The sequence below is a fragment of the Orcinus orca genome, chromosome 13 (genome assembly GCF_937001465.1).
Source record: "Orcinus orca chromosome 13, mOrcOrc1.1, whole genome shotgun sequence".
Lineage (NCBI taxonomy): Eukaryota > Metazoa > Chordata > Mammalia > Artiodactyla > Delphinidae > Orcinus > Orcinus orca.
Window position 1 is genome coordinate 7,583,413 of NC_064571.1, and position 27,326 is coordinate 7,610,738.

The 27,326-nt window shown below is 35.0% G+C and overlaps 1 protein-coding gene across 16 annotated transcripts in view; it reads left to right on the top strand.

The window, feature by feature from the left end:
• Window positions 1-27,326, top strand: part of TSGA10 (testis specific 10) — a 106,069-nt gene that overhangs the window by 37,140 nt on the left and 41,603 nt on the right. For all 16 annotated transcript variants that reach the window (XM_033401817.2, XM_049696213.1, XM_033401809.2 and 13 more), the window contains 4 exons: window positions 205-375; window positions 465-542; window positions 1,709-1,860; window positions 25,032-25,147. In XM_033401817.2, the coding sequence (XP_033257708.1) occupies window positions 205-375; window positions 465-542; window positions 1,709-1,860; window positions 25,032-25,147 (517 nt within the window). The remainder of the gene's footprint in view (window positions 1-204; window positions 376-464; window positions 543-1,708; window positions 1,861-25,031; window positions 25,148-27,326) is intronic.

Sequence of the window (27,326 nt, forward strand, 5' to 3'; positions counted from 1 at the left end):
AAGCTTCTATTTGTAGACATTCATTTACATATGGGGGAATCATTTGCATTTATATGTGTAAACTCATTAAAGAATTATACCATTATCCTGCCGCATGCATATTAATATAGGTTTGCATTTTAACTGGCTGGATATAAGATAGCTGTATTTATTTCTGTTCTAAAGCTTGTTAAATAAAAGTCTATCTGTGTATTTAAATAATAGGCACAGGAAGAAATTGCCCGACTTCGACGAGAAATGATGAAAAGCTGTAAATCTCCTAAATCAACAACAGCACATGCCATCCTCCGGCGGGTGGAGACTGAGAGAGATGTGGCCTTCACTGATTTACGAAGAATGACCACAGAACGAGATAGTCTAAGGGAAAGGCTGAAGGTTTGGAAGAATTTTATCTATACGAGCATTTGTGAGACACCATGCAGTGACATTGAAAGCGCTCTGTTTTGTTTTTGTTTTTTAAACAGATTGCCCAAGAGACAGCATTTAATGAGAAGGCTCACTTGGAACAAAGGATAGAGGAGCTGGAGTGTACAGTTCATAATGTAAAGAAAAATCACTTTTGCACTTTCGGCTATAAACTCTCAGCGGTTCCCCCCTTTCCCCCTTTTCTGTGTTCAGAGAAGTTGGTTTTTTGTTCTTTGTTTTTTTGTGGTACACGGGCCTCTCACTGTTGTGGCCTCTTCCGTTGTGGAGCAAGCCTCCAGACACGCAAGCTCAGTGGCCATGGCTCACAGGCCCAGCTGCTCCGTGGCATGTGGGATCTTCCCAGACTGGGGCACGAATCCATGTCCCCTGCATTGGCAGGCGGACTCTCAACCACTGCGCCACCAGGGAAGCCCCGAGAAGTTGGTTTTTTATGATAGTGTTTGTAATCCTAATATATTTATGGTAGTATGTATGGTGTAAGTAGTCACTTTTTCATTATTTATTTCCTTCTAAAAAATGTGAGTGAGGTCTTTTTTTGTGTTAGGTTGCAAAGTGTGTTCTTTTAAATAAACCATTAGGGATGCATTCTAAGGGATTTTAGCAACTTTGTCATCTCCCTGTTTCATTAACGATAACATTGCCAGGGGTAGAAAAACTGGCTTATTCTACCTAAAGAGTAGCTAGGGTAGAGAAAATTATAATGAAATGGCAATTAATGAAATGTATTTAAACTGAATTTCATTGTGAAGCATCACCTTTTTACTAATCAAGGATTTGAGATGCTATGTATATATATTTGAAATGTTTTTACTATATAAATAGAATTAAGGGAATTCAACTTTCTTTTAACCAAATTTAATTGATTATATTTCTGAATTCATCTGTTTTATGTTGTTATAATGAGTTTTAGAAAAAGCAGTAGACAGGAGAAAAACATTATTTTTCATAATCCCACTTTATATATGTAATTTGTTAATGCTGAGCAACAAATAAGAAATCCTTTTGCAGATAAGCTGTGTGTGCTATAGTCCAGCTGAACCAGACTGAAAATATAGATGTGTATACTGTGATAGGCTTTATGGAAAAGCTGTGCAGTGGCTTGTCTGAGTTCCTGCTCCATGGTCGCCTTGTCCGTACAGCCTCCTGCAACGTTTAAGTCTAATCTGATCATCTCATTGTGTGAATCTTATATACCGGTTTGTACAGAGAAAGGATGTCTCTTTAGGAAGATTACTGAAACGTTTTTAGTGATGGCAGTAACTTTGTCATTCTGCTTGTATAGCTTGATGATGAACGTATGGAACAAATGTCAAATATGACTTTGATGAAGGAAACCATAACCACTGTGGAAAAAGAAATGAAATCACTAGCAAGAAAGGCAATGGATACCGAAAGTGAACTTGGCAGACAAAAAGTAGAGAATAATTCTTTGAGGTAAACTCAATTACCATTAAACAACTAATAGTTTAACTATAAATAATAGCTCTGCTTTTTGTAATGTATTTTATAGTGATAATTAAGTTATTTGTTGACTTTATTTTCTGAGAGGATTATTATGAAGCAGTCATAGACACCTTAGCAGACATTAAATGATTTCCTGAAGGTCAGTCACAGACTGGGAATGCCACACTTAACTAGTAATCTTAATCTTATATTTGCAGAAGGCCTCAATGTTTGGCTGAAATAGCTTTTACACAGCCCTCCTGTGTAAAGAGCATATTTGACTTTGGTATTTCACTGCTTAATTTATTTTTTATTTTATTTATTTAGTTTTGGCTGCATTGGGTCTTTGTTGCTGAACGCAGGCTTTCTCTAGTTGCAGCGAGCGGTAGCTACTCTTCGTTGCGGTGCGTGGGCTTCTCATTGTGGTGGCTTCTCTTGTTGTGGAGCATGGGCTCTAGGGCGTGCGGGCTTCAGTAGTTGTGGCGCGCGGACTCAGTAGTTGTGGGGCACAGGCTTAGTTGATCTGTGGCATGTGGGATCTTCCCAGACCAGGGCTCGAACCCATGTCCCCTGCATTGGCAGGTGGATTCCTAACCACTGCACCACGAGGGAAGCCCTCACTGTTTTATTTACCTTATAACTTTAGTTATGTTCTGGGATCTGAACGATATAAGAAAGCACAAAGCACCGGTTTGATAGTAGCTTAGGAAAGGGGTAGTTTAGCATGTAATAAAAGCCATAGTAGAGAAATAGGAATATGTAATAGAACTTCTATTAATTGAATGCTACGTACTGTGCTTAGCACTTCTACATATTGCAGAAAGGTAGCAGAAGATATTCCAATTGAAGCAACCTACAGGCAATGACGTAGGGGAATAAGTGTTTGAAGACCTCCATGTTAATGCTTTACTTGTAGTATCTATTGATGTGAGAAATAGACATTCTACAGATTCAGTAAGGTTGAATTTCAGTGCATCTATGAACATATGAAATATAATAGTTCATATGAGTATGAAGTATATTATTAAATCTACAGATAATATTTGGTTCATATGTGAATTCCCAGAATCCCCTCTTTGGTCTTTCACGGGTCTGTGGTGCATATATTGGAATCACTTGTCAGGACAGAGAGTCACTTAAATTTTTTCCCTTCATTTATTTTTTACTTTCCTGCTTAAAAGGATATTGCAAGCTCAGGTAAAATAAAAATAGTAATAAAATAAGAAGGACAACAAAGAAAACTTTGGAAAATAGAGAAAAGCATACAGGAAATTTAAATCACCCATGATTCCATAACCCAGGGAAAACTATTATTAATATAGATCATTTTTCTAACCAGAAATAGATCTATCTGTGTGTATAAAAGCTTTCTATGTAATTGATATCATCCTATATTAAGTTATATATTTGGCCAATTTCACTTAATTGTATACCATAAACATTTACACATGTCATTAGAAATTCTTTGAAAGCATTATCGTGGTTTATTAAAATATTCTAACAGATAAATGTACAATAAGTTAGAGGTTTTTTTGTATACAGTTTTAACAGTATTATTCAAGTTTAATTGATATATGTACAGTAAACTACACATATTTAAAGTATTCAGTGTGGTAAGTTTTGACATGTGTGTGTACCTGTAAAACCGTCACCACCCTCAAGATAGTGGCCCTATCTATCACTCCACAAAGTCTTCTTGTACTCCTCTAACCTCTCCCCTACCCTGCCCTCCCCAGGCAACCACTGATTTGGCTTCTATCATAGAGATTTGTTTGGATTTTCTAAAATGTTGTATAAGTGAAATCATACAGTATATATTCTTTTGTTGGGCTACTTTCACTCAGCATCATTATTCTGAGATTTATCCATGTTGTCACATATAATCAATAGTTTATTCCTTTTTATTACTGAGTAGTATTCCATTGTATGAATATACCACATAAATATTTCAGTTGCTTCCAGTTTAGGCCTATAACAAATAAAACTGTTATGAGTATTCTTATATGGGTCTTTGTGTGGACATATGCTTTTATTTCTCTTGGGTAAATACCTAAGACTGAGTCATATGATGGATATATGTTTAACTTTTGAAGAAACCATTAAACTGTTTTCCAGAGTGGTTGTATTATTTTATTTTACATTTGCACCAGCAGTGTGTGAGTGCTAGTTGTTACATATCCTCACCAACACTTGGTATGCAGTATCTTTATAGTTTTAGCCATCCTAATAGGTACGTATTATGATTTTGATTTGCCTTCTCTAATAACTAGTAATTTTGAGCATCCGTTCATGTCCTTATGTGCCATACATATATCTTCTTCAGTGTCTGTTCAGAACTTTTGCACACTTTTATTGAGTTTTTTATAGTATTAAGTCATAAACATCCTCTCTATATTCTAGATAAAAGTCCTTTGTTAGGTACATATATGTTTGGCAAATATTTTTTTCCCAGTCTATGGCCTGCCTTTTTATTTTCTTAAGTGTCTTTTAAAGAGGAAATGTTTTTGATTTTTGATTAAGCAAAACTTATTGATTTTTAAAAATTTATATCCAGCTTTTGTGTTCTTTTAAAGAAATGGTTGTCAAGCCTAAGATGAGATTTTTCTCCTGTGTTTTCTTCTAGCAGTTTTATAGTTTCAGTTCTTAAATTTAAATCTATGCAAGTTAATTTTTGTATATAGTACAAGGTGTAGCTCAAAGTTCAGTTTTTTTGCATATGGATATCCAATTGTTCCAGCACCATTTGTTGAAAAACTTTCCTTACTTGTCTACACTGAATTGTTTTGTACCTTTGTAGTAAGTCAATTGTCCATATATGTTTAGGTCTGTTTCTTGATTATCTATTTTGTTTGGTGGATCTATATATATCTTGATGCCAATACAACATTCCTGATTCCTTTTTTTTTTTTTTAATCCTCAAATTAGGTAATGTTAGTCCTCCAACTTTGTTCTTTCTCAAAGTTGTTTTGGCTATTCTGGTTCCTTTGCATTTTATTTTAATTTTAGAATTAGCTTCATAGTGTAAACACAAAAGCCTGCTTGGGGATTTGATTGGAATTGGGGAAAAACTCCCACTCGTGAACACTTTCCATTTCTTTATTTAGGTCTTTAATTTCCCTCTGCAATGTTTTATACATATAGATCTCTCATTTCTTTTGTAAGATTTATCCCTAAGTATTTTCCATTTTTTGATGCTGTTGTAAGTGGAATTTTAGAATTTCACTGATTGTTTATTGCTTGTATATGAAAATATCAATACGATTGTTTTTAAAAAATAAACTTTGTATTATATAACAGTTTTAGATTTACAGAAAAATTGTGAAGATAGTGAAAAGTTCCTACGTACCTCACACCCAATTTCCTCTGTTAATAACATCTTACATTAGTATGGTACATTTGTTAAAATTAATGACTCAACATTGATACACTATAATTAACTAAAGTCTGTAATTTATTCAGATTTCCTTAGTTTTTCCCTAATGTCCTTTTTCTGTTCCAGGATCCCATCCAGGATATCACATTATATTTAGTTGTCATGTCTCCTTAGGCTTCTCTTGGCAGTCTCAGACTTTCCTTGTTTTTGATGACCTTGACAGTTTTGAGGAGTACTGATCAGGTATTTTGTAGAATATCTCTCAGTTGGGGTTTGTCTGATGGTTTTCTCATGATTAGGTTGGGTAATGTTTTTGAGAGAAAGATCACAGAATTAAAGTGCCATTTTAGTATACACAGATACCCAGGGTGTCATGAGTACATCTTATTGATATGATTCATTACTGTTGATTTTGACTTTGGTTGCCTGGCTGAGGTAATGTTTGCCTTATCCAGAATGTCATATAATTGAAATCATACAGCACATAGCCTTTTCAGACTGGCTTCTTTCACTTAGTAATGTGCATTTAAGGTTCATCCATGTCTTTTCATACCTTGATACCTCATTTCTTCCCATTGAATAATATTCAGTCATATATATGTACCACATTGTGTTTATCCATGCATCTATTGAAGGTCGTCTTGGTTGCTTCCAGTTTTTGTCAGTTGTGAATAAAGCTGCTATAAACTTTCATGTGCAGGTTTTTGTGTGGACAGAAGTTTTCAGATCAGTTCAGGAAATACCTAGGAGCACAATTGCTGAATCATATATAGAAAAACTTATTTAGCTTTGTAAGAAACTGCCAAATTCTCTTCCAAAGTGACTGTAAAATTTTGCATTCCCATCAGCAGTGAAGGAGACTTTCTGTTGCTCCACATCCTTGTCAGCATTTGGTATTGTCAGACTTTTGTATTTTAGCCATTATAAGTGTGTAGTGATATCTCATTGTTTTAATTTGCAATTCTCTAATGACAAGTAATGTGGAACATCTTTTCATATTGCTATTTGCCATCTGTATATCTTTGATGAAGTGTTTATTGTTTAAATGTTCTTAACCAATTATAATTCTAATGACTTCCGCTTTAGATAAGCAGATCTCAGTTGTAAGTCTCCTAATTTGCCATACTTTTCAGTTTTTGGGGTGGTGATTTGTCTTGCAACTCACTACTCTGATATGTCCATGAAAAGTCTTTGATTCTCAGCTTTTTCATCTTTATTTCCCCCATAACAATGGGAATGATGGCTCCTAAGCTCTTTACATGTCAGGGCTAAAACCAAAAGTCCTACAATTTATTTTTATTTATCCAGTATTCTACAACGATGCTAAATATACCTTTTAGTTCTAGTAGCCTTTTTATAGATTCCATTCAATTTTCTACATAGATAATTAGATCATCTGCAAATAAAGACCCTTTTACTTGTTCAAGTTGCATGCTTTTTTTCCCTTTATTTTTCTTGCCTTATTGCACTGGCTAGAACATCCAGTGATTTGTTGAATGGAATTGGTGAAGTGGACATCCTTGTCTTGTTCCACATCTTAGGGGAAGCATTCAGACTCTCAATAGTTGGTATGATGTTAGCTTCATGTTTTTCCCAGATGTTTTCTATCATAATGAAGAGGTTTCCTTCTATTTGTGGATTACTGAGAGTGTTTTTTCAGGAATGGATGTGCTTTGTCAGATTGGTCAGGGTATTATTATACTTTTTATAAATTTCTGGTCTCAGTTAACTAATGCTTTGTTTAAAATATTTTTCAACTCTAATTTTATAAATGAGATTGGCTAATAATTTGCCAATCTTGGGGGTTTTTTAAATCAGATTTTGGTATCAAGGTAATATAAACTTTATAATAATCTTTCCAATTCATTTTGTCTTCTTTCATTATCTGGAATAATTTATTACTTCCCAGTGAAGCCAATTAGGTCTCAAGTTTTCTTTGAGGGAAGCTTTTATTTTATTTGTTTAATGGAAAAAGGGACAATCAAATTTCTTCTTATGCCTTTCAAAATATATATTTTTGTGGCATTTGTCCATTTTCCCTAAATTTTAAAACATTTTTAGAGTAATGTTGTATACAATATTCTATCAACATTTTACCGTCCACAGAATCAGTAGTGATTTGCTCTTCTTCTAGTCTGTTATTAGTCTTTTCAAAGGACCAATTTCCCTATTGTTTGTCTTATTAGTTCATTAACTTCTGTTCTTTATTATTTCCTTTCTTCTATTTTCTTTAAATTTATTTTCTATTTTTTAATTTCTTAAGGTGGATGCTTACATTTATTACTTTTAAGTCTTTTTTCTCATATAAACATTTAAGGCCATATATTCTCAAAATATTTCTTTTAATGTAAGCTATAAGTTTTGGTATGTACTTCTTTCTTTATAAAATATTTTCTAATTTCCATTATGACTTTTTATTTGATCCATTGGTTATTTATAAGTGTGATTTTAAATATCCAAAAAACATAACGAATTTTCCCTTTGTGATTGATTTCTTGCTTAATTACATTGTTTTGTTAACATACTGTTAGATTTAAAATTTCTGAAATTTGTTATTCTCTATTTTATGGTCAGTTTTTGGTAGTGATCTGTGTATACTTGAGAAATTATAAATTCTGAAATAGTTGGTGCATTGTTTTTGTCCCTTTGTAATCAGATTTGTAATCATGTTATTCAGATGTCCTATATTTGTACTAAATCTTGTGTCTCATTTACAGGAATTTCACTGAAAGAGTTGCCTGAACTTCTGGCTCCAATGTCTCACTTCTTGTTTTCTCTTGAACCTACTATAATCTGCCTTTCTCCCTCACCATCCTATCAAAACTTCTTTTCAAGGTAATATTTACTTTCATGTTGCTCAATGCAGTGGTCAGTTATCAGTCTTCATTTTATTTGACCTATCAGCAACATTTGGCAAAGTTGATCACTTACGTTCTCTTTCTCTGCTCCTTTAAACACATGTTCATTTGGCTTCTGAGATACCATGCTCATTTGATTTTCTTTTTATCTCTTGGGTTGTCCTATTCAGTCTTTCCTGATAGTTCTTCCTTATCTCCTTACCTCCAAATGTTGGAAGTGTCCCTGAGTTCAGTCCTTAGACTGCTTCTTTTTTATATCTATACTCATCCTTAGGTGATCTCATTCACTCTCATGTATTTACTCTTGACTCTCAAATGTGTATCTGTAGCCTGGACTTCTCTGTTGGACTGTAAACTTGAGTGTCCAACCACATTCTTGTCATCTTCACTAGGATGTCTAATAGGCCTCTCAAAATTAACATTTCCAAACTGGAGTTTCTCCACCCTTCCCCCTCTGACACACACAAACCCAAACCCGCTCTTTCAGTCTTCTCATCTCAGTCAATGGAAACTCCATTCATACGGAAACCTTGAAGTGATCCATGATTTCTCTTTCATATACCCATATACAATCCAGTTGATTTTGTCTGCAAAATGTATCCAAAAGCTGAGTGTTTCTCACTACCTCTATTGCAACCTTACTGTACTGAAGGATATTTTTGCTAGGTAGAGAATTCTACAGTTTGGGAATTATTTTTATTTTAACACTTTGATGATATCCTACTGTCTTCTGACTTAAATTATTTCTGCTGAGAAGTCAGCTGTCCATTTATTTTAATAGGTCAATGTCTTTATAACGCACTCACATTTATCATAGATTTCATATATATGTGTACAAAAGGCAAAGAATTATAATGAACCTATGCATAGTTAAAATACCATTGTCTCTGTTTTCCATTTTGTCAGTTCATGAGAAAAATTTTAAGTTTATCCCACATGTGAACTCCACTCGTTAGAAGTTAAGTCCTGAGCACAGTTCAGCACATGCTTAGGTTTCTATAACTCTAAACTGAGGTTCCACAGTGTTCAGGTTGAACCAGCCAGAAAGAAATGTATCTATTGCTGTTTATGTTTCATTGCTAGTGAAAAAAAAAATCTCCAGGTTTCAAAACCAATACTTATTTTCTGTGTTTCTATACTGCTTACACGAACTTTTCTTTCTAAACAGGTATATTTTAGTAGTAGAAGTTCTTCTGTTTGGATTTTGATGTCAGATAAATCAACACTTCTAAAAAGCTGGAGTGTTGTCAGAATATTTCCTAGAAGCATATCATTTTGAAAAAAAGGTCTCTATGTCTGCATTTGTACATCAAACATCTCTAGGCCCAAGAAGTTAGAATATCCCATGGAGTTGAATGATCGATAGAGTTATCTGTTACTAAAAAGTTAGTTTGGGTCTCCGTGTCCAGTGATTCTAAAACTGGTTTGGTTTAAATTTGGATATTTGAAGCTAAAAATATTTCAATATTAAAATCTAATCTAGATGACATGATATCCTAGAAAATCCAAAAGAATAAACAAAAAAATCTGGAACTAATAAACATTTATAACAAGGTTGCAGGATACAAGGTTAATATACAAAGTCAGTTGCTTCACTATTTATTAGCAATGAAGAAGTGGAATTTGAAATTAAAAGCACATTTATATGAGCACCCCCTCCAAAAGAAATACTTAAGTTAAATCTAATAAACTTTGTGTAAAATTTATATGAGGAAAACTACAAAACTGGTGAATGAAATCAAAGAAGAACTAAATAACTGAAGAGATATTCCATATTCATGGAAAGGAAAACTCAATATTGTCAAGATGTCAGCTCTTCCCAGCTTGGTCTACAGATTCAGTGCAATTCTGATCAAAATTGCAGCAAATTATTTTGTGTATATTAACAAATGGATTCTATTTTATATGGAGAGGTAAAGAATTAAAAGATACTGAAGAAACACAATTGGAGTACTGACACTACCTGACTTAGGACTTACTGTAAGACTACAGTAATCAAGACAGTGTGGTATTGGCAAAAGAACAGACAAACCAATGGAACAGAATAGAGAGCCCAGAAATAGATCCAGATAAATATAGTCAAGTGATCTTTGATAAAGGCAAAGGCAATACAATAAAGCAAAGACAGTCTTTTCAACAAATGGTACTGGAAAAACTGGACATCCATGTGCAAAAAAACCAAAACACAACAACAACAACAAAAAAAATCCCAAAACAAACAAAACCCCACCCATACACAAAGAAACAAAGAATCTAGACAGAGTCATTACACCTTTCATATTAACACAAAATGAATCATAGGCCTAAATGTAAAATGCAAAACTATGAAACATCTAGAAGATAACATAGGAGAAAACGTAGATGATCTTGGGTATGGTGATTACTTTTTAGATACAGCCCTTAAGCACAATCCATGAAATAAATAATTGATAAACTGTACTTCATTAAAATTAAAGACTTCTACTCCACACAACACAATGTCAAGTAGGTGAGAAGACAAGCCAGAGACTGGAAGAAAGTATTTGCAAAAGACACCTCTGGGGCTTCCCTGGTGGCACAGTGGTTGAGAGTCTGCCTGCCGATGCAGGGGACATGGGTTCGTGCCCCAGTCTGGGAAGATCCCATGTGACGCGGAGCGGCTGGGCCCATGAGCCATGGCCACTGAGCCTGCGCATCTGGAGCCTGTGCTCTGCAACAGGAGAGGCCACAACAGTTAGAGGCCTGTGTACCTCAAAAAAAAAAAAAAAAAAAAAGACATCTCTGATAAAAACTGCTATCCACAACTCAATTTTAAAAAGACAACTCAATTTAAAAATGGTCAGAAGAATTGAATAGACATTTTTCCAAAGAAGACATACAGATGGCTAACAGGCACATGAAAAGATGCTCAACATCACTAATCATCAGAGAAATGCAAATTAAAACCACAATGAGATATCAGCTCATACCTGTCAGAATGCTCATCATCCAAAAGACCACAAATAACAAATGTTGGGGAGGATGTGGAGAAAAGGGAACCCTTGTGCACTGGAAACGGAAATTGATGCAGCCACTATGGAAAACAGTATAGAGGTTTCTCAAGAAACTATTGATAAAAATGGAACTACCATATGACCCAGCAATTCCACTCCTGGGTATTTATCTGAAGAAAATGAAAATAATAATTTGAAAAGATACATGCAGGGGCTTCCCTGGTGGTGCAGTGGTGAAGAATCCGCCTGCCAATGCAGGGAACACGGGTTCGAGCCCTGGTCTGGGAAGATCCCACATGCCGTGGAGCAACGAAGCCCGTGTGCCACATCTACTGAGCCTGTGCTCTAGAGCCCGCATAACCCAAATACTGAAGCCCACGCACCTAGAGCCCATGCTCCGCAATAAGAGAAGCCACCACAATGAGAAGCCCTCACACTGCAACAAAGAGTAGCCCCCGCTCATCGCAACTAAAGACCACATGCAGCAATGAGGACCCAACACAGCCATAAATAAATAAATAAATAAAATTAAAAAGATAAAAAGAATGACTATAAATCAAAAAAAAAAAAAGATACATTCAGCCCAGTGTTCCTAGAATCTTTATTTACAGTTGCCAAGATAGGGAGAAAACCTGTGTCCATCAACAGGTGAATAGATAAAGAAGATGTGGTATATATATGTCTGTGTGTATATATATGTATGGGAATATATACATATATATATTCATGAATATGAATATACAATATAAGAAATTTTGCCATTTTGCCCTTTGTAACAACATGGATGGACGTGGAGGGTATTATGCTAAGTGAAATAAATCAGACTATAAATGGCATAAACCTTTAAAAATTGTGAATCACTATGTTACACACATGAAACTTATATAATATTGTACATCAACTGTACCTTAATAATAGATAGATAGGTTTTCCAAAACATACAAAGAACTTTTAAAAAACTCAACAATAAGAAATAACCCACTTAAAAAATGGGCCAAAGACCTTTACAGACATCTCACCAAAGAAGTTATACAGATGGAAAATAAGCATATAAAAGGATGTTCCACATCATATGTCATCTGGAAATTCAAATTAAAAACAACAATGAGATACCAATACATATCTATTAGAATGGCCAAAATCGGAAACACAGTAAATGCTGGTGAGGATGTGTGTCAACAGGAATTCTTATTCATTGCTGGTGGGAATTCAAAATGGTACAGTCACTCTGTAAGGCTGTTTGGCAGTTTCATACAAAACTAAACATACTCTTATCATATAAACCAGCAATCATGCTTGTTGGTATTTTTTTTTAACATCTTTATTGGGGTATAATTGCGTTACGATGGTGTGTTAGTTTCTGCTTTATAACAAAGTGAATCAGTTATACATATACATATGTTCCCATATCTCTTCCCTCTTGCATCTCCCTCCCTCCCACCCTCCCTATCCCACCCCTCCAGGCGGTCACAAAGCACCAGGCCGATGTCCCTGTACCATGCGGCTGCTTCCCACTAGCTATCTACCTTGCATTTGTTAGTGTGTATATGTCCATGACTCTCTCTTCCCCTGTCACAGCTCACCCTTCCCCCTCCCCATATCCTCAAGTCCGTTTTCCAGTAGGTCTGTGTCTTTATTCCTGTCTTACCCCTAGGTTCTTCATGACATTTTTTTCCCTTAAATTCCATATATATGTGTTAGCATACGGTATTTGTCTTTCTCTTTCTGACTTACTTCACTCTGTATGACAGACTCTAGGTCTATCCACCTCATTACAAATAGCTCAATTTCATTTCTTTTTATGGCTGAGTAATATTCCATTGTATATATGTGCCACATCTTCTTTATCCATTCATCCGATGATGGGCACTTAGGTTGTTTCCATCTCCAGGCTATTGTAAATAGAGCTGCAATGAACATTTTGGTACATGACTCTTTTTGAATTTTGGTTTTCTCAGGGTATATGCTCAGTAGTGGGATTGCTGGGTCATATGGTAGTTCTATTTGTAGTTTTTTAAGGAACCTCCATACTGTTCTCCATAGTGGCTGAACCAATTCACATTCCCACCAGCAGTGCCAGAGTGTTCCCTTTTCTCCACACCCTCTCCAGCACGTATTGTTTCTAGATTTTTTGATGATGGCCATTCTGACTGGTGTGAGATGATATCTCATTGTAGTTTTGATTTGCATTTCTCTAATGATTAGTGATGTTGAGCATTCTTTCATGTGTTTGTTGGCAATCTGTATATCTTCTTTGGAGAAATGTCTATATAGGTCTTCTGCTCGTTTTTGGATTGGATTGTTTGTTTTTTTGTTATTGAGCTGCATGAGCTGCTTGTAAATTTTGGAGATTAATCCTTTGTCAGTTGCTTCATTTGCAAATATTTTCTCCCATTCTGAGGGTTGTCTTTTCGTCTTGTTTATGGTTTCCTTTGCTGTGCAAAAGCTTTGAAGTTTCATTAGGTCCCATTTGTTTATTTTTGTTTTTATTTCCATTACTCTAGGAGGTGGGTCAGAAAGGATCTTGCTGTGATTTATGTCATAGAGTGTTCTGCCTATGTTTTCCTCTAAGAGTTTGATAGTTTCTGGCCTTACATTTAGGTCTTTAATCCATTTTGAGCTTATTTTTGTGTATGGTGTTAGGGAGTGATCTAATCTCATACTTTTACATGTATCTGTCCGGTTTTCCCAGCACCACTTATTGAAGAGGCTGTCCTTTCTCCACTGTACATTCCTGCCACCTTTATCAAAGATAAGGTGTCCATATGTGCATGGGTTTATCTCTGGGCTTTCTATCCTGTTCCATTGATCTATCTTTCTGCTTTTGTGCCAGTACCATACTGTCTTGATTACTGTAGCTTTGTAGTATAGTCTGAAGTCAGGGAGCCTGATTCCTCCAGCTCCGTTTTTCGTTCTCAAGATTGCTTTGGCTATTCGGGGTCTTTTGTGTTTCCATACAAATTGCGAAATTTTTTGTTCTAGTTCTGTGAAAAATGCCAGTGGTAGTTTGATAGGGATTGCATTGAATCTATAGATTGCTTTGGGTAGTAGAGTCATTTTCACAATGTTGATTCTTCCAATCCAAGAATAGTATATCTCTCCATCTATTTGTATCATCTTTAATTTCTTTCATCAGTGTCTTATAATTTTCTGCATACAGGTCTTTTGTCTCCTTAGGTAGGTTTATTCCTAGATATTTTATTCTTTTTGTTGCAATGGTAAATGGGAGTGTTTTCTTGATTTCAATTTCAGATTTTTCATCATTAGTATATAGGAATGCCAGAGATTTCTGTGCATTAATTTTGTATCGTGCTACTTTACCAAATTCATTGATTAGCTCTAGTAGTTTTCTGGTAGCATCTTTAGGATTCTCTATGTATAGTATCATGGCATCTGCAAACAGTGACAGCTTTACTTCTTTTCCGATTTGGATTCCTTTTATTTCCTTTTCTTCTCTGATTGCTGTGGCTAAAACTTCCAAAACTATGTTGAATAACAGTGGTGAGAGTGGGCAACCTTGTCTTCTTCCTGATCTTAGTGGAAATGCTTTCAGTTTTTCACCATTGAGGACAGTGTTGGCTGTGGGCTTGTCATATATGGCCTTTATTATGTTGAGGAAAGTTCCCTCTATGCCTACTTTCTGGAGGGTTTTTATCATAAATGGGTGTTGAATTTTGTCAAAAGCTTTCTCTGCATCTATTGAGATGATCATATGGTTTTTCTCCTTCAATTTATTAATGTGGTTTATCACATTGATAGATTTGTGTATATTGAAGAATCCTTGCATTCCTGGAATAAACCCCACTTGATCATGGTGTATGATCCTTTTAATATGCTGTTGGATTCTGTTTGCTAGTATTTTGTTGAGGATTTTTGCATCTATGTTCATCAGTGATATTGGCCTGTAGTTTTCTTTCTTTGTGACATCCTTGTCTGGTTTTGATATCAAGGTGATGGTGGCCTTGTAGAAGGAATTTGGGAGTGTTCCTCCCTCTGCTATATTTTGGAACAGTTTGAGAAGGATAGGTGTTAGCTCTTCTCTAAATGTTTGATAGAATTCACCTGTGAAGCCATCTGGTCCTCGGCTTTTGTTTGTTGGAAGATTTTTAATCACAGTTTCAATTTCATAACTTGTGGTTGGTCTGTTCATATTTTCTATTTCTTCCTGATTCAGTCTTGGCAGGTTGTGCATTTCTAAGAATTTGTCCATTTCCTCCAGGTTGTCCATTTTATTGGCATAGAGTTGCTTGTAGTAATCTCTCATGATCTTTTTTATTTCTGCAGTGTCAGTTGTTACTTCTCCTTTTTCATTTCTAATTCTATTGATTTGAGTCTTCTCCCTTTTTTTCTTGATGAGTCTGGCTAGTGGTTTATCTATTTTGTTTATCTTCTCAAAGAACCAGCTTTTACTTTTATTGATCTTTGCTATTGTTTCCTTCATTTCTTTTTCATTTATTTCTGATCTGATTTTAATGATTTCTTTCCTTCTGCTAGCTTTGGAGTTTTTTTGTTCTTCTTTCTCTAATTGCTTGAGGTGCAAGGTTAGGTTCTTTAATCGAGATGTTTCCTGCTTCTTAAGGTGGGCTTGTATTGCTATAAACTTCCCCCTTAGAACTGCTTTTGCTGCATCCCATAGGTTTTGGGTCGTTGTGTCTCCATTGTCATTTGTTTCTATGTATTTTTTATTTCCTCTTTGATTTCTTCAGTGATCACTTCATTATTAAGTAGTGTATTGTTTAGCCTCCGTGTGTTTGTATTTTTTACAGATCTTTTCCTGTAATTGATATCTAGTCTCATGGCGTTGTGGTCGGAAAAGATACTTGATACAATTTCAATTTTCTTAAATGCTTGTTGGTATTTATCCAAAGGAGTTGAAAATGTATGTCCACACAAAAACCTACATACAGTGTTTATAGCAGCTTTAGCCATAATTGTCCAAATTTGGAAACAACCAAAGTCTATTCTAGGACTCTGAGCTGGAGATGACAACTGTATGTCAGATCCCATATTAACGTCATACTGAGAACCCTCACTATCTGATTTCTGGCCAGACAAATCACCTGATAACACATTTTCCAAAATCGCTTTAAAAATCTATGATTTGGTTCTGATTCTGTCATTTTGTGAAGGAAGCATTCTGTGCAGTGAGGTTTATAATAAGTGCAGATTTCTCATCTTGAATTTTAAGTCTTAGAATCATTCTGAGGTAACAAAGCATGAATTTCAGCCTCTGCTAATCAAACTGTTGCTTGTAATATTATTTGTTAAAATGCTGAGTGGAAACTATAAAAAACGATCACCATACATTACAGCTTGGTTTTTCAGTGCTGTCGTCTGTAGAGTTTTCTATTTCACTGGTTTGAGTTTCTCTGGAGAGTCTACTTGATTATAACCAACTATGTGTAAGAGCATTATTTTGAGTGTCTCTGAATGAGTGTCTCCCTTAGAAATGACAAAAGTGTATACATCTGAGCTCTAATGGAGAGTGCAACTTGAGAACTAAATGGTAATTTGTTTTGAGAATAAGACCATACAGAGAAATCAGGGGAATCGCCCCCCATGGCAGATCCCTGATTTTTAACACCTCCTACTAAGGCTGCACAGAGGGTTGGTTTTAAGCCCCAAAATAGGCATTTGATAAAAACCATGTTAGATAGCTTAACCAAAGCCCCTTTGGGCTTCGGTAAAAGCAACTCCTAAACATATCTTGAACAACTTTCCTGAGTGCCTGTTTTCTCATATTGGAGTTAGAAGAGTCTGCAAAAGAAGCTACCAGCTTTATTTCTAAAGTTTCTATTTCTTGAATGTCTGTTTTCGGTGTGGGTTTATTGGTCAGTGATTTAAAGGTCTAATCTGAGAACTTCGGATTATGAATGTAGTTTTCCATTTTTCCTTTTTCTTATTAGGTATATTCTTGTGTTGTGCAGGGGTCTTATGGCTATTTGGGAAGATATGTGGCTGCAGTGCAGTTTAACAGGATAAGGACGGCCACAGTGTAAACCGGAAGGTTTTGCCACATCCTCCGCTTGTCTTTTCTGGACTCATTCATTATCATATGCATTGATATACTTATTATTGCAATATATTTATGGCTCTTATATTAGCATCCATTTTTTAAAGAATTTTTTAATGGAGTTGATTTACAGTATTGTGTTAGTTTCAGGTGTACAGCACAGTGAATCAGTTATATACATATACATATATATATTCCTTTTCAGATTCTTTTCCCTTATAGGTTATTACAAAATATTGAGTATAATACCCTGTGCTCTACAGTATGTCCTTGTTGGTTATCTATTTTATACATAGTAGTGTGTATATGTTAATCCCAACCTCCTAATTTATCCTTTCTCCCACCCCTCTTTCCCCTTTGGTAACCATAAGTTTGTTTTCTATGTCTGTGAATCTCTTTCTGTTTTGTAAATAAGTTCATTTGATCATTTTTTTTAGATTCCACATACAAGCGACATCATATATTTGTCTTTGTCTGGCTTACTTCACTTAATATGCTGATCTCTAGGTCCATCTATGTTGCTGCAAATGGCATTATTTCATTCTTTTTTATGGCTGAGTAATGTTCCATTGTATATATGTACCACATCTTCTTTATCCATTCATCTGTCGATGGACAATTAGGTTGCTTCCATGTCTTGGCTATTGTAAAGAGTGTGCCAGTGATCATTGGGGTACATGTATCTTTTCACAGTACGGTTTTCTCCAGATATATGTCCAGGAGTAGGATTTCAGTATCATACTGTAGCTCTATTTTTAGTTTTTTAAGGAACCTCCATTCTGTTCTCCATAGGGGCTATACCAATTTACATTCCCACCAACAGTGTAGGAGGGTTCCTCTTTCTCCACACCCTCTCCAGCATTAATTATTTGTAGACTTTTTGATGATGGCCATTCTGACTGGTGTGAGGTGATACCTCATTGTAGTTTTGATTTGCATTTCTTTAATAATTAGCGATGTTGAGCATCTTTTAATGTTCCTGTTGGACATCTGTATGTCTTTGGAGAAGTGTCTATTTAGATCTTCTTACCATTTTTTGATTGTGTTGTTTATTTTTTTGATATTGAGCAGTATGATTAGCATGCATTTTAAAAGTGTTTTACAAGAAGAAAGCTAAGAAAATAATCCGTCAGGGCCTTTGAAGGGATTCTTCTTGGACTACAGTAGAATTTAACTATATTTTAAAATATTTTATTACTGTTGATTTACTATGCATTGGTGCTTTTTTTCCCAGATGCATACTAAATGAGGGTTATCAGGTAGGATCTTGTAACAGTCAAGTATAGTGCACAGAATGTTGGTCTCCGTTGTCAAGGGCAGCTCTCCACCAAAAGCCAGATAAGTACCACTGTAAATCCTTGCTGCCCTGATCCTATAACCCAAGGACACAGTGGTGGTTCCCCTGATAGCTTCCAGGGCAGCCAAACTGTTTTCCAAAATTGTTTTACCATTTTATATTCCCACCAGCCGTGCATGAGAGTGCAGTTGCGTTATATCCTGATCAACATTTGATATCATCTGTCTTTTTACTTTAGTTATACTAGTGGGTGTGTAGTATCTGACTATAGTTTTAATTTGCTTTTCCCTAATGATCAGTGATATTGATTATCTGTTCATTTACTTATTTGCCATTCATATATCTTCTTTAGTGAAATATCTGTTCAAGTATTTGCCCATTTTTATTGGTTTGTTTATCTCTTTATCATTAACTTATAAAAGTCCTTTATAGGGTCTAGATACAAATTTTTTGTCAGATACATGTTTTGCAAATATCTTGCCCCAGTATAGAGCTTGCCTTTTTATTTTGTTATCAGTGTCTTTTGATGAGCAAAGACTTTAAATTTTGATGAAGCACAATTGAAATTATTTTTCATTTATATCATGCTTTTTGTGTTCTATTTAAGAAATCTTTGCCAAACCTAAGGTCACTAAAAATTTTTGCTGTGTTTGCTTCTAGCAGTTTTATAGTTCTACCTCTTACATAAATGTAAGGTCTGTAATCCTTTTTGAATTAATTTTTGTGTAAAGTATGAGATAAAAGTAGAGGTAGTTTTTTTGTTTGTTTTTTGTATATGGGTATCCATTAGTTATTTGTTAAGATTATCCATTCATCCACTGAATTGCCTTGGCATCTTAGTGAAAAAATTGGTTGACCACATATGTGAGTCTGTTTCGGGACTCTATTCCATCAATCTATTTCTCCATCTTTATGCTAGTATCACTCTGTCTTGATAATTGAAGCTGCATAATTAGTCTTGAAATCAAGTACTGTTAAGTCCTTCAACTTAGTTCATTTTCAAAATTGTTTTGGCTGTCCTAGATCCTTCACATTTTCATATAAATTTTAGGATCATCTTGTCAACATATACAAATTATTATTGGGATTTTGCTTAGAATTATGTGGAATCTACAGATCAGTTTTGGAAAATTAACTATGAACAATATTGAGCCTTTTGATCCATAAACAGAAAATCTCTCTCTATTTATTTAGATCTTTTAAAATTTCTCTCAACAGTGTTTTATATTTTTTCATTGTACAAATCTTGTACACCCTTTGTCATATTTATACCTAAGTATTTCACATTCTTTATGCTATTATAAATGCTTTTTAAATTTCAGTTTCCTATTGTTTTTTTGCTATTACAAGCAGACCTTGGAAATATTGCATCTTCTGTTCCAGACCACTGCAATAAAGCAAATATCACAACAAAGCAAGTCACATAAATTGTTTGGCTTCTTAGTACATATAAAAGTTATGTTTACACTATACTGTAGTCTCTTAAGTGTGCAGTACCATTATGTCTAAAAAACAATGTACACACCTCAATTTAAAAAGACTTTATTGGACTTCCCTGGTGGCACAGTGTTTAAGAATCCGCCTACCAATGCAGGGGACATGGGTTCAAGCCCTGGTCCAGGAAGATCCCACATGCCATGGAGCACCTAAGCCCATGCGCCACAACTACTGAGCCCGCGTGCTGCAACTACTGAAGCCCGTGTGCCTAGAGCCTGTGCTCTGCAACAAGAGAAGCCACTGCAATGAGAAGCCTGTGCATTGCAACAAAGAGTAGCCCCCACTCACCGCAACTAGAGAAAGCCCGCACACGGCAATGAAGACCCAACGCAGCCATAAATAAATAAATAAAATAAAAAGACTTTATTGCTAAAAAATGCTAACTATCATTTGAGCCTTTAGCAAGTCAATCTTTTTGCTGGTGGAGGGTTTGAAATATTTTGAAAATTACCAAGATGTGACACAGAGACATGAAGTGAGCAAACGCTGTTAGAAAAATGGTGTTAATAGATTTGTATGATGCAGGGTTGCCACAAACCTTCAATTTGTAAAAAAAAAAATTGCAATATCTGCAAAGTGCAGTAAAGCAAAATGCAATAAAATGAGGTATTCCTGTGTAAGAAACAAAATTGATTTTTGTGTACTGCTCTTGTATGTTGCAATCTTGCTAAAACTCACTTGTTAAGATAGTTTTTTTTGGTAGATTCAGTAGGATTTTCTACATAGATTATCATGTTGTCTGTGAATAGAGAGTTTTGCTTCTTCTTTTCCAATCTGAATGCCTGTTTCTTTTTCTTGCCTTATTTCTCTGGCTAGAACCTCTAGTATAATGTTGAATAGAAGGATGAGAACAGTCATCCTTGTTTTATTCTTAATCTTAGTGGGAAAGCATTCAACCATTCACCATTGTGATGTTTGCTGTAGACTCTTTGTAGGTGCCTATTATCAGATTGAAAAAGTTCTATTCCTAATTTGCTGAGAGTTCATATGAAGAGTGGATATTGAGTTTTGTCAGATGTCTATTTTGCATCTATTAATGTGGTCATATGGCTTTTTTTTCTTTTTTTTAGGGTGTTAATATGGTGAATAACATTAAATAATTTTAGATTGTAAACCAACCTTGCATTCCTGAGTTAACTCCACTTGGACATGATGTATTATAGTTTTTCTATATCCTTGGATTTGATTTACTAAAATTGGTTAAAACTTCTTATGTGTATGTTTGTGATTTCTCTCAAAAGCATTATATTGATAGTTTTAGCTTTTATATTATGTCTTTTGTATGTGGTGTGATGTAGGGGTCAAGATTCATTTTTTTCCCCACATGGCAATTCAGTTGTTCCAATACCAATTGTTTCTTTTCCCCATTATATTGCTTTTTGTTGAGAATTAATTGACTGAATAAATGTGAGCCTATTTCTGGGCTCTCTATTATGGTTTCTATAGTAAGTCTTAAAGTCAGGTTTGGTAAGTCTTCTAACTTTTCATCTCACGTTTTCAATTTTTTTTTTTTTTTTTTTTTTTTTGCGGTACACGGGCCTCTCACTGTTGTGGCCTCTCCCGTTGCAGAGCATAGGCTCCGGACGTGCAGGCTCAGCGGCCATGGCTCATGGGTCCAGCCGCTCAGCAGCATGTGGGATCTTCCCGGACCGGGGCACGAACCTGTGTCCCCTGCATCAGCAGGTGGACTCTCAACCACTGCGCCACCAGGGGAGCCCTCATGTTTTCAATTTATTTGTCATTTTATACTTCATTCTGAGAAATATCCTCAATTGGTCTTTCAGTTTGCTAACTCATTGATCAGCTATATTCATTCTGCTATTTACACCATCTGTTTTTTTTTTCTTTTAATTTCATCTATTACATTTCTCATACTTGTCACATCTGTTTTTCCCCTTGGTTCTTTTTTCATATTGCTGATATCTTTCTCTTTCTTTTAATATGTTTATTAGTCTAATTAAAAATTTTTGATCTGTTTCTTCTAATATATCTGCTATTGCTGGATTCTGTAATCAGTATATTTTGTTTCTTTTGAAATGACTTGTCTTTTCAAATGTCTTGTCATTTTGGTCTGTGAGCACATTTTTCCATCGAGATATAAGTTATTATGTCATACAGTCCTTTGGGGGGAACAGCCTCATTGAGTTCACACTATGGGGGATGGAAGAGTCCTAAGATGGGAGAGACACCATAAAATTGCAATAACATTTTGTCTTACATAACATCTGCTTTGTCAGTTTTTCACCTTTTGCTCCCCTGGGTGAAGCAGCAGTAGGAGGCACTCCTTAACAACCTTGGCTGCATATTGAAATCAAATAAGGAACTTTAAAAAAAATAGTGATTCCTAATTCCCACCCTGAGATTTTGTTTGTTTGTTTGTTTTGCGGTGTGTGGGCTTCTCACTGTTGTGGCCTCTCCCGTTACGGAGCACAGGCTCTGGATGCGCAGGCTCAGCGGCCATGGCTCACGGGCCCAGCCACTCCGCGGCATGTGGGATCTTCCCAGATCGGGGCATGAACCCGTGTTCCCTGCATCGGCAGGTGGACTCTCAACCACTGTGACACCAGGGAAGTCCCCCCACCCTGAGATTTTTATTTATTTATTTTAGTTGTGCAGATTGGATTTGAGAATTTGTTTTACTTCTTAAATTTAAAATAATTTAGGGTGAAAGGAAGTTGCAAAAATACAGAGAGATTCCTTCACCCAATTTCTCCCAGCTATTACATTTTATATAACTATAGTACAATATCAGAAGCAGAAATTGTCACTAGTTCAATGTGTATGTATAGTTTTGTGTACTTTTATCATTGTATTCCATGGTATGGATGTACCACAGTTTAACCATTCATCTATTGAGGGACATTTTGATTGTTTCTAGTGTTTAGCTAACACAAATAAGGTAGACCTTATGTATTTAATGTAATTATTATATGTTAGGGCTCAAGTCTCCTGTTTTATTTGTTTTTTTGTTTGTTTCTTCCCTTTGTTTTTCTTATCTCTGTTTTCTTTTTCCCACCTTTCTGTGGGTTACTTGAACATTTTTAAGAATTTCATTTGGATCTATCTTTAATACTTTTGAGTATCTCTATGTAGATGTTTTCATTGGTTGCTCTAGATATTACATTATACACACAGCCTACGGGTGTCACATTTTATCAGTTTAAATGTAGAAATCTTGTGTCCTTTTAAATACTTTTACCCTCCTCCATTTATAATTGTCTTAATAGATACAGCTTTTTTTTTTGGCTCTACCCATGATTTACATTCCCTCAAAGCTGCTGTTTATGTTTTTCATTGATGTTTCTTTAGTTTAAGATTTCATGTATTATATGAGCCATTGTTTCTTTGAATATTATGTTTATTCTCTTGTGGAATTTTTATTAGGTGAATATTGGACCTTCTCATTCTATTCTTTATGTCTCTTAAACTTTATTTTGTATTTTTTCTATCTTTTTTTTCTGTGCTCTATTATAGGTAATTTCCTCTGATCTGGCTTTTTTTTTTTTCTTTCTATCTTACTAATTGTCTCTTTAGCTGTGTCTATTTTGTTCTTAAACTTGTCATTTGATGTTGTCCTTTTAAAAGTTTTATTTCAGTGACTTCAGTTTAATTTCCTGAAGTTCTCTTTGGTTCTTTTAAAAATCTGCTGGTTCTTTTTTCTTTTCATTGTGTATTCTATTACTTATGTTATGTCTTAGTATTTAAAACTTTTTAAATTGCTATTTAATAATGCTATAATCTGAAGTTCTTTGGGATTTAATTTAGTTTGTGTGTATTTTGACTCCCACTAAGTTTGGGTTGTTTCTTAATGTGTTTTTGAGATTGAATTGTGAGCTCATTTTCAACAGACCTTTGTCTGAGGTTTAGTTTGTGCCTGAGTTGAGGACATGTCCCTCCAGAGAACTTTTATTTCCACTGAGTGTTCTAGATTATATGACCATCCTGGAACCAGATTTTATTTTGATTTCTTATCTTGAGGTTGAGAATTCCCAATGAAGACTTTTAGTTATTTTTGTTACCCTGGCCCTAGCAATGTTTGGCAAGCTGATTTCTTCTAGTCCTCTCCAGTAATAGTGTAGCCCTTAGTGGCCTTATGGTAGAGGATCTTAATTCTTTTTTTTTTTTCTTTTTTGGCCATGCCACATGGCCTGTGGGATCTTAATTCCCCAACCAGGGATCAAACCTGGGCCCTCAGCAGTGAGAACACAGAGTCTTAATCACTGGACCACCAGGGAATTCCTGGACCTTAGTTCTAATACTTGTGTTGCAGCCATCTCTGTGGCCTCATCTTCTGTTTCTGAGTTAAAAGGCAAGACTCTAGGCCACAGAGACAGGCAAACCCCAACTTTATCTAACATAACATCAGTTCATTGTCTTATTGCTCTGATTTGGCTCCAGGGGACTTCCCTTACAAATCCTTCTAAGTTTTGCTATACATTTAAAAGGATGCTTCTTACATCATATTTAGTATGTGTAAGTGTTTTGTGGTGAGAGGACTTTCAGATTATCTAGCTTCCATATTTCCAGAAATTATAGTCTGTTTACTTATTAATATTTGTTTATTGACTGTGAACTCCATGAGACCAGGGCCACTGCCCACCTAGTTCACCATAGCTTCCTCAACACCTAGTGCCTGGTACATACTAGCCACTTAATAAATGTTTGTGGACTCAATGAAATGCTATTCATTACAGATTTATTTGTAATAGTGAAAACCTGAAATGAACCTAAATGTCTAATATTAGGGGAGTACTTAAGTAAATGGTTACTGCTCATATAAGGTTTTTCAGCCAAAAAATGATAATTTGGAGGGCTGAATAATAAGACTAAAAAATATTAAAGATTAAGTGTAGGTGGAAAAAAATCAGGATTCAGTTTTGAATTTAGAATATGGTAACTTTAAAATACGTGTAGCCAAAAAAATACAAACTAATGAACACCAAAATGCTAATAGTTGCTTATGTTGGAGTGGCGGATTGAGTATCCCTTTTTATCCTTTATATTTCAAACCTCCTATAATGTGTTTTTATAATGAAAATACTAAGAAGAAAAAAATGTACATTAGTATTCTTAAAAGTTTTTAGATTTAAATACACTAAAAAGTTGATAAAACAAAATTTCAGAATTAGTTTCATTATTAAAATGTTTACAGACTTTTATATGAAAACACAGAAAAAGATCTTTCTGATACTCAACGATACCTTGCTAAGAAAAAATATGAGCTACAGCTTACTCAGGAGAAAATTATGTGCTTGGATGAAAAAATTGGTGAGTTGTTTTTTTTTCCCTGATGTTACTTTTTTTTTAAAGTCTGGTTTAAAAAAAGTTTTCTTCTCTTCAGTTATAACATAGATAAACTTAGAAATATGCCCTTAAAGTTTTTTAGTCAGAAATCATGGGAAAATATATTTTTCTTTGATAATAAAAATTTTTACTTAAATTTAGGACCATAAATACTTAGACATGGCTTCATATTTTTCAATGAAGAAATAGCTAAACAAAGCAGCAATACTTTGTAAATTTATGATGATCAATTTTGAATTTATAAGTTTTTGTATTATATGTCATGCCCATAGCAGTTGTAATGAAATACATTACATATATACTATCTATGGTGGAAAGTGTACATATATTTGGCTATATCTATGGTATCACTTGAGTTTATAAAGATTATTTTTATAAAGTCTCCTATTATTGTTTCTTACCAGTGATCTTTATGAAAATATGGTTATAACTTTAAAGTAAAATTTTGGTCAAGACTATAAAAGAGCCCATTTTAAAACAATAAATATTTTTAAGGTTTACTATTATGCAGTTCACAAATATCTGACATAAGCAATTAGGTGGGTGGAGGTGCTTTTTATTGAGACAGGAAGTATTAAAAGAAAATATAAAAGGGGAAGATTGAAGAACTCATTTCTGGATATTTTAAGTTCAAGTAAAAAGGTAGGGCAAGCAGGTAAATAGATAAGTTTGTATCTCAGATGAGAAATCTAAGCTAAAGATATACATTTGGGACACATCAGCATATAAATGATATTTTAAAACCATGAAATCACCTAGGGGAAATATAGAGAATGAGGAGAAGAGGATCCAGGACTGAGTAAGAAGAAGCCAAAGACATAGGAAGAAAACCCAGAAGTGAGTGTCATTTTGGGAAGCAAGAAAGCAACATGTTTTAAAAAGGAGGATATGATCAATTGTCAGATACTTTCAAGAAGCTAAATAAGATGAGAATGAAAAAACATTGATTGGATTGGCACATTGGAGGTTTTGGTAGCACTGACCCCCCCAAAAAGTTTGAATTACAGTGTTAGATGTGGAAGATGGGGTAGGTTGACGAATGATTGGGAAGTGAGGAGGTAGAGACAGGAGAGAATAGAAGTCTTAAGAAGTTTGGCTATTAAGAGTAGTAGAAAAATGGGGTGGTAGCTTAAGTGGGATGTGGGGTTGAGGATTTTTTTAAGCTAGGATATACTAGTTGTTTTAGAGTTTATTTTATGCCAATGGGAATGAACTCAGATAACAGAACACCCAAAACATGTGGTTTGCCTGGAAAAGGGATGTGATGTATTATATAAATCACCTTCTTGGCATATGGGATTACGTCTCTTAGTGGTGCACTGGGTGGCCCTTGGTGGGCATTTACTTAGAGGTCTAGTCACACAGAGCTTCCTTGGTAGAGCTCTAGACCAGTGGTTCTCAAACTTCAGTCTTTACCTGGAGAGCTAAACCTCACTGAGCTGGGCTCCTCGAAGTAGGATACGGCCAGGGCTTTTGTATCCTTACCAATTTCCTCAAGTGGTTCTCAAACTTTATTGTGCATTAGAATCACTTGGGAGGGGTGCTTGTTGAAACATAAATTGGTCTGCCCACTCAGAATTTCTAATTCAGTAGGACTAGGATGGGACCTAAGAATTTGTATTTCTCACAAGTTCCCAGGTGCTGCCAATGGTGCTGGTTGAGAAACCACAATTTAGAAACCACTTTTCCACACCATCTTTCAGTCCTTCAACAGTGACATTGGCTTGCCAGCGTTCTTACAAATCAAATCAGACTTCCTGGGATGATTTTTTTTCTAGGAATTTTTATAACACTACTTTAGAAAAACCAAAATACTAGAAGATATTTGACTCTGAAGATGACTTAACTGGATATTTTATTAAGATCTGTTAGTTACCAGCTTACATCCAACAGTGATTCTAAGCTAGAGGGAGGTGAAATTAGAGGGGGGAAAATTGATAGTCCACGTGCTTCATCCACACACCCTCCCTACCCCACCACACATCCTACTTTGAGAACTTGTTATAAAGAACTTTCCTTTGCTGTTCTTTTTTTAAAAAATATACTTTATTGAAGTATAGTTGATTTCCAATGTTGTGTTAATTTCTGCTGTACAGCAAAGTGATTCAGTTATACATATATTTCTCTATATATATTCTTTATC